The sequence below is a fragment of the Trichechus manatus genome, unplaced genomic scaffold (assembly GCF_000243295.1).
Source record: "Trichechus manatus latirostris isolate Lorelei unplaced genomic scaffold, TriManLat1.0 scaffold00058, whole genome shotgun sequence".
Classification (NCBI taxonomy): Eukaryota; Metazoa; Chordata; class Mammalia; order Sirenia; family Trichechidae; genus Trichechus; species Trichechus manatus.
This window is the reverse complement of record NW_004443994.1, coordinates 8,263,864-8,272,417: the sequence shown is the minus strand read 5'-3', so window position 1 is coordinate 8,272,417 and position 8,554 is coordinate 8,263,864. Positions and strand designations below refer to the sequence as shown.

General features: G+C 34.6%; 1 protein-coding gene across 9 annotated transcripts in view; it reads right to left on the bottom strand.

Moving 5' to 3' along the window:
* The window catches only part of CCDC18 (coiled-coil domain containing 18), a 103,140-nt gene that overhangs the window by 14,175 nt on the left and 80,411 nt on the right, over positions 1–8,554 (bottom strand). For 6 of the 9 annotated variants that reach the window (XM_023733452.1, XM_023733446.1, XM_023733449.1 and 3 more), the window contains 3 exons: positions 7,450–7,650; positions 3,969–4,424; positions 2,551–3,443 (listed from right to left, as the gene is read on the bottom strand). In XM_023733452.1, coding sequence (XP_023589220.1) covers positions 3,429–3,443; positions 3,969–4,424; positions 7,450–7,650 — 672 coding nt within the window. In that variant the 3' untranslated portion in view covers positions 2,551–3,428. Of the gene's footprint in view, positions 1–2,550; positions 3,444–3,968; positions 4,425–7,449; positions 7,651–8,554 lie in introns of those variants that run through there. The other 3 variants (XM_023733447.1, XM_023733450.1, XM_023733453.1) reach the window with 3 other exon arrangements.

Sequence of the window (8,554 nt, the reverse complement as noted above, 5' to 3'; positions counted from 1 at the left end):
AAAAAAAAAAAGGAAAAAAAAAAAAAAAAGCCTGGATTCTGGAGTCAGATACTTTGTTTAGATCCCAGCTGTTACACTTAAGCCATATGACCTTGAGAAAATTACTTAAGTCTTTTGCGCCTGTTTCCTTTTCTGTAAAAATATGGTGATAAGTAATAGCACCTGCCTGATGAGAGACAAATCCGAATGGCCCCGGAGGCACACCGTCTGTCCCCAGCTCCCTGCCTTCTAGACCTTTTAGTAACAAAGCGGACAGCTGAATCAGCTAGTTCGAGTAAGCTCAACAGAGGAACAGGACTCCAAAGGTTCCCCTCTTCTAACAAGGCCACTTCCCCAAGGAATCTTCCAGTGGTGGTAGTTGTACAAATATTCCCTGCCTCACCCCAATTTTATAAATATATATTGTACAACGGAGGCAGGGTTTCTCTCTGCTGGAACTCTGGCCATGATACATGCAGACTATCTATACCTGACCTATGATGGGAGATGAGGGGGATTGTGTGCACTCTACTACTACTCTTCTTATAAGCGTTTCCTTAATTATTTTATATCTACATCATGTTGTTCTACAGTGCTGTGTGTGCAGGACCTCGTCACAACATATTTCCTCATAGGGTTGTTGTAAGAACTAAATGAATTAATACTTGCAAAGTGTTTAGAATGGTACCTGGGATACAGCACTACATAAAGGTTAGTAATTTTTAAAAAAGGATAATCAGGAAAGAATAGCAGTGTTCTAGAATAAAATAAAGACGTATCAAGGAGGAGCCAGTAAAGTGTCAAATGCTGTAGAAAAATTGAACATATATAAGAATGAAAATAGGACACTGGGTGTGGCAATTAGGAATTTATATAGGGTAGTAAGGATGGAAAGGAGCCCTGGTGGTGCAGGGTTTAAGTGCTCGGCTATTAACCAAAAGGTCAGCAGTTTGAACCCACCCTCAGCTCTGTGGGAGAAAGATACGGCAGTCTGATTCCATAAAGATTTATAACCTTGGAAACTCTATTGGGCAGTTCTACTCTATCCTACAGGGTCACCATGAGTCAGAATCAACTCAGTGACAGCGGGTTTGGTTTGGTAAGGGTAGAAGTCAGATTGTATTAAGGAGTGAGTGGAAAGTGAAGGGTGAAACAGCGAGTATAAACTAGCTTTTCTAAGAAATGTGATGATAAAAGAAAAGACAAAGTATATTGGTTAGGGCTTTTTTTGTTTGCAAGTGACTGAAATCCAATTTGAACTAGTTTTTAAAAAAGGCTTATTATAAGAATATTGTGGTATCTCAGAATCCAAAGTCAATAATGTGTCTGGGTCTCAATAACATGTGAACCCAGGGATCATCAGGATTCTTTTTCTTGTTTCTCTCTGTGGTATTGTTTCATTTGTTTCTCTCTTTTCTGCAGAGTGTTGCACTGCTTCTTTGGTCCACGTGGCAGGAAACATGGTGTCAAGAGCCCTGGAGCCTTGTATTTTACAGTCCAGGCACCCAAAGAAACAGTGGAGATTTTTTTCCAGTTCCAAAATTCCTAAGAAAGAATTCTGACTCTGCTTGAATTAAGTGTCTAACTCTGGATGAATCAACTATAGCCAGGGATTATAGAGGTTAAAGGATTACACTGTAACATGGCTACTCCAACTGAAATTATGTGAATTCAGTAGGATATGAAAAAGATCAAACAAAATAATAAATATGATACAGGGAGACTGCATTTTCTTGAGGAGTGTGTGGTATATGGGTTTTTTTGGAGGGGTTTAGGCTACAGGAGAGATTTGAATATGTTTATATGAATGGGAGCAGTCAAAGGAATGGAGTTAAAGATACAGGAAAGCAGTGGGATGATTAATAGAATAAAAGTCTAGGGTACAATGGAAAGACCAGAATTTAGTGCACAAGTGGAAGGATTAGTCACTGAGAGAAATAGGCCTTTCTGAGACAAGAGGGAAGAAAGTATGAATACACACTGCCATAGGTAAATCTACAAAGAGGAAGGAAATTGAGGGAGATTGTACTTGATGATCTCCTATAAAGTATGTCTCTTGAGAGTGTGGGACATGTAAGTAAAGGGGGTGGCTAGAAACAATAATAAACGATTAATATACATGCAATGAGCAAGAGAGAGGAAGCTGAAATGAAGAAGATTAAAGTTTGTCAAGAACTGATAAAAATCCAGCTTAGATTTAAAAAAAATCCGCTGCTGTCAAGTTGATTCCAACTCGTAGTGACCCTATAGGACACAGCAGAACTGCCTCATAGGGTTTACAAGGAGCAGCTGGTGGATTCCAACTGCTGACCTTTTGGTTAGCAGCCAAGCTCTTAACCACTGCACAACCAGGGCTCCCCAACTCAGACTGGGAACTATAAATTTACAGATGTGCTAGGCATACATTGTGACTCTACTCAGTAATGCTAGTAATTCATGAACAAGAACTGACAAGGCCCATGACAGAAAGACAAGGGGCAAGGGAAATAACGGTACCGACTGAGAAGACCGAATCAGTACCTTAACTCTTAGGGTCAAGTCACTAGTAAGTAGCAGTCAAAGATAAACTTTATTCTGCCCCTGACAAATAATCATAAATCACGAATTAGTGTTGTTCAAAGTGGCACTGCCAAGAAATTAATGTCTTTAATGTTCAACTATCAGAAAAGATTAACTCCATATTGTTTTATAAGGATACATTTATATTAATTTATAAATAAAATATTTGGTTTAAAGACGTCAAATCCAATCTCTGGAGAGACTTTAAAAGTTGAGGCCTTAAATATGTCATCTTAACTTTGTTGCATTATTTTTATTCTACCATAGAGCTAACCCTACATAAATGGAGTCACTAACCCAAAGTCCATCTCTTGATATTTATAAAAAATCAATTTCTTTAGAACACACGTCTTGTTCTCATTGTGTTAAATGATTTTATCTGTAAACAGGAATAAAATGGTATCTACTTCACAGCACTGTTATCAGGATTAAATGAGCTAATAATAAAAAGTGCTTAGAATAGTGCCCGACAAATGGTAAGCATTCAACAAGTCAGCCATTATTAGTACAATTATGAACTTGTGGTAGAATGACTTCTAAATTCATATTACTAATTTTAAAAATGAAGTATTACTAGAAAATAAGCAAATAATAGGGTAAACTTTCTAAAATATAAATAACTCAAAGCACTTATGCATTTCAACAATGATTTTTAGATAAGAATAAAGGAAACAGTAAATTAAAATAAAAAATGACTAAAAGGAGTGAATTAATTTTCACTAAAAATACAATTAAGCTTTAGAATAAAGGACTTTCTTTAAAAATACTGAAATACAAAATTTATTCAAAAGCAATACAATAATAGCCTCTATGAAGTATGAGCTACATATAAGTAAACACAGCACAGTACCACAAATTCCACTGTTCATCATATGTACATCTTCTTTTAATTACAAATTTTCTCCCTGTAATAATGCAAAATAATAAATTAATACCTGAAATAATCTTACACTGACTTAGCATTAAGTCACTTTCTTTGAATTTTTGGTCTTTGCTTTCAAAGTTTAGACATAATTTTGGCTTTCCCACATAACAGTAACTTATCATTAAGAAGAATTCTGGTGGCACAGTGTTTAAGTGCTCAGCTGCCAACCAAAAGGTTGGTGGTCGAGAAAGATGTGGCAGTCTGCTTCCACAGAGATTTACAGCCTTGGAAACCTTACCGGGCAGTTCTACTCTGTCTTACAGGGTTCCTGTAAGTCAGAATTGACTTGACAGCAATGGGTTTTTATTACTAAAGAAAAGTAGGTTTTTTCTGTTCCTTTCCAACACTTGAATTTATGTCCATTATTGACCAAAAACAAATAAATACAAACAGGATTTTCAGGACATAGTATGATTCATTTACATTATATGAGTTTTCCTCTAAGTAAGAGAATAATATTCACTGGAGACAAATTATTACACCTTCTAATGCATGAAATACATACCTGAGTTAAACCAGCCCCTGTTAGCATAGAAGACTTTTTTAATAGTCGCACTTCTTTGTTTATGTATCTTAGCATTCCACTAAGAGTGCTAAAGTCATTACTCTCAGAACTATCATCTTCTAGGTTATACATGAGAGGATCAAATGAGTCTAACTGGTTAGAAGTCAGATCCTTCTGGCTTTCTTCTAATGTTGAAGACTGTTCTAACTGCATTTTCTTTAGGTCTTGTAGTAATTCTTCAGAAAGATCTTCATCAACATGAGTTTTGAAACTTAGGTCACTGGCGCTAATAGAGCGACGTAGTTTTTTACACTTGAAAAAAGGTGTATTGGAATGTTTAGCAAACTCTAGATCTTCAATGTCTGGCATAATTCCTGTTGGGACCGATAGAAACTTCATGTCTTCTGCCCTTTCACGTCCAGAAATTTTAGCTTGTAATCTGGTTAATTCTGATTCCTATAGAAAAATTGGGACATAGTAAGTGCTCAATACATTTTTGTTAAATGATTGAACTACTTATAAAATTATAGACTTTTGTAAGTTATCTAAATCAACCTTCTTCCAAGTATAGGAATTCTTTTTATAATGTTCTTGAGAGTTTTCCAAGGTCTGCTTAAATACTTTACTATTTAAGATGTTTCATTTTGGGACAATTACATGTGTTCATTTCAAGTATGTCTAGACTATGCTAAGAAATCCCATAAAAACTATATTTTCCTTAAAGGATAAAAAATTTTTTTTTAGTGTTAATAACATCAATTTCTATTCAAGAGTGAAATCTTATATCTAAAAAGTCCTCTGTAAAAGTACAGATGTACACTCTATCTTTAGTTAATCTCACGTGCACTTACACACAAAATGACTCCCTTCCGAATTTCTAATAGGAAATAAATGTATATTAGCTACCTCTGCTTTACATGTCATCAGAATAAAACTTTATTAAACTAGAAATTTTTCAAAGAAAAAGGTTTAATAAATTGATTATTAATAATATTTAATTTCTATTATTTTTCCAATCTTGAGTTTTCCCAACCTTGATATTGCATACACTGAAAAACCATAAAGCCTCAAAAAATGAAGAGACAACATTTTAATTGTAAAAGCTAATAATATAAGTGTTACAGTCTTCTGTTCATAAGATATATATTTCTAAATCAGTCACTACCATTAATCTGGTCGTTTTTTTTACTTTTAAGTGTGCTTTCTAAAAATACTCTGCTTATAATGAAAGCTGTCATAACTACAGTATGTATTACAAAATGAAACTGTAATATGTATATTTCATTTCTTTGATTTTTTATACTACTTTATCTAGATATGCTTTATTTATAAATGATTAGATAGAGTGCCAGTTTTCTGTAGTAAATCTTGCATTGACATTCTTATAATCACGATTAATCAAAGTAGCTCTAGAGTTCACACAGTATGGGGTTGTGTGCAGCTGGACTTTCTTACCCTTGTGCCTTATCTAGCCACGACTGAGAAATGTGGTATCTCAAGTAAGCAGAATTCCATTTAACTTACAGTTTAACACATAGCATTTACAATGAAATACAGTGTACTGAATACACTAAATATAATTCAACTTTTTCTTAAGACTCAAGAAAAGTCATTGCTGTGATCATTACCATACTGTACCATAACATAGTGATGCCTTCAGGGCTCTCAGGAAATGGTCTTAGTTTTGCCCTTGCCCCAGATGTCCTCAAACACTAGGGTTCTAACTAGCTGGAGTAATAGAGGAAGTGAGCTAGAAAGACAAGTTACTTCAAACTCTTCTTTTCTTCTCCCTCACTTCTGTTTCTGTTCTGTCATTTACAGCTGCTGTCATTGGAATTGCTTTCCATTATTTATAGCTACTTCTAATTGTTAGTTAAGTCTGCTGTCTGTTCTTCTAGTGGCTTTTTCCTTTCTTTCTCTTATTTGCCTTGCCTCCTCTTCAGTCTAGACTTTAGAGCCAGCTAGGGTTGACCGGAAAGCTACTGTTAGTCAACAAGGACTGTATACTAGCTAAGCATATTACATTATCTCTGCATCTTTGGCTCATTTAAGAATTGCTGCTATTTAGCCAGTACTGTGGCAGTTTCCTAAGTATTTGAACTTAAAAACTTCTGAATAACTGATAAATGTACTCCAGCAGGAATAACTACTTGGACAAGGGCTACAATGTAAAACTTTTTAATTTTTAGGGTAAATTCTTCACAGTGAGGCTTTCTAATTTTGTATCAATGTTGTAAATCCCCAGAACACTGGGTATATTAATGTTTCAGTAAAAGCATAAGTAGAATAAACCTAAACATAATTTTAGACTGTATCTGGCTTTCCTCTAATACTGTCAATATCAACTTTACTAGAAAAGGAATTTAAGTGTTCAGATTAGTAACTAGAAATATTTCTGAGATATTATTTAATTAACTCCCATTTTGCTATAAAATCAGTTGTTGCTTCACAAGCACCAGTGAGTTTATTTGTTCTTTTCTAATGTCTTGGCTGACAACTTTACCATATATATTAGCAGTTTCAAACCAATGTTGCATTTTTAATCTCAATACTGGTATTAATTCAAAATTCTAGAGAAAACGGCCATGATCAACAGGAGTGAATAAATAGCAATATCAAAAAACAAACAAAAAAAGAAAAACCAAACCCACTGCCACTGAGCCGATTCCAACCCATAGTGACACTATAGGACAGAGTAGAACTGCCCAATAAGGTTTCCAAGGATCAGCTGGTGGATTCGAACTGCCAACCTTTTGGTTAGCAGCCAAGCTCTTAACTACTATGCCACCAGGGCTTAAGTAGCAATGAGCTACATAAAAAAAAGATGTCTATACTCAAATCATAGCAACAATTGTGAGGATGGCACAAGACCAGGCACTGTTTCGTTCTGTTGTACATAGAGTCACTATGAGTTGGAATCGACTCCAAAGCACCTAACAAAAACCACATATGCAAATTCAGTTAAAAAAAAAAAATTCTGAATATAATTTTGCAATTCCTACTTTATGATTTTTACAGGAACTTTACTGATTTTGAAAAATGCTTCTACTTTTTAGGTACGTCAAGTATAAAACTGTCTGAGGTAAACATTATAGATTGATGAGTTTATATGTCAACATTTATAGATTATTATAGATTATTTCTCCTGTGGTAATACGATGTACATCATCTTAATAATTCCCAAATGCAATGTCTACTAAATGAAGTGCTTTTTATTCAAACAGGTCAATAGGTGGTCATATCCAAACCAAACCCACTGCCATCCAGTCAACTTTCGACTCATAGCGACCCTACAGGATAGAGCAGAACCACCTAATAGGGTTTCCAAGGCTATAGTCTTTACAGAAGTAAACTGGGATTCAAACTGCCAATCTTTCAGTTAGCAGCCAAGCACTTTCCTCTACAAACAAGGACAGGAAAAATAAGTCATAAATTTACTTTTTCATCTATTTGCTTCATGTACTTGTATATATTCACTTACTTTAATAAGTAATGCTTCATTTGCAGCTTCAATCACTTCATTCCTGTCTTGAACTTGTTGATGCAAATTGCTTACAGTGTCCTGAGCATCTTCTAATTCCAGTTTTGCCTTCTCTAATTGTTCATTTAATTGCTGAACAGAAGTTTTTTGAGAGTCAGCAGACATCTTCCATTTTGCATGGTTCTCTTGATGTGAAAGCATCTATATAGGCCCAAAATTAGAAAAGGAAACAAAGAAAATAGGGGGGAGTTGGTTTCAACAACATCCTAAGACCTTTCGCTTCCATTTATTTTTCTTCAAAGAAAGTAATTCTGTTTATAGTTATAAACATTTCATTTCTCAACAAATAAAATATAGGAGAAAACAAGGGAAGAGGGAAACTACCGTCTTAAATTTACGTACAAACAGTTAACCAAATGCAATGGACTCTATTTGGATCCAGATTTGAACAAACCATTTATAAAGATTTTTGAGACAATTGGGGAAAATTAAATAACTGTTGGATATTTGGTGATATTAAGGAATTACTGGCAATTTTTAGACGTGATAATGGTATTGTGTTTACATTTTTAAAAATTGCCCTTATCTTTTAGAGATACTTACTGAATTGTTTAAAGATGAAATAATTATATCTGGGGTTTCCTTCAAAATAATACATGGAAATGGGGGAGGGGTTGAAGGGATGTGGATGAGGTTAAAGATATGGTGCCCCTACTTCCCAGTTTGCCTAGGAATTCTGGGCTTTAGACCTGGTGTCCTGGTATAATTATTAACTGAATTGCTTTTCATTCTCAGAAGCACTCCCTTTTATTTATTTATTTATTATTTTATTGTACTTCAGGTGAAGGCTTACAGAACAAATAGTTTCTCATGAAACAGTAGTACACACGTTGTTTTATTTATTTATTCTTTTTTTTTATATTTTATTGTACTCCAGGTGAAGGCTTACAGAACAAATAGCTTCTCAGGAAACAGTAGTACACACGTTGTTTTATGACATGGGTTAACAACCCCACAACATATTAACCCTCTAACTTCTCAACCTTTTTTTTTTGGTGAAAATACACATAGCCAAAGATACACCATTTCAAAAATTTCTACATGC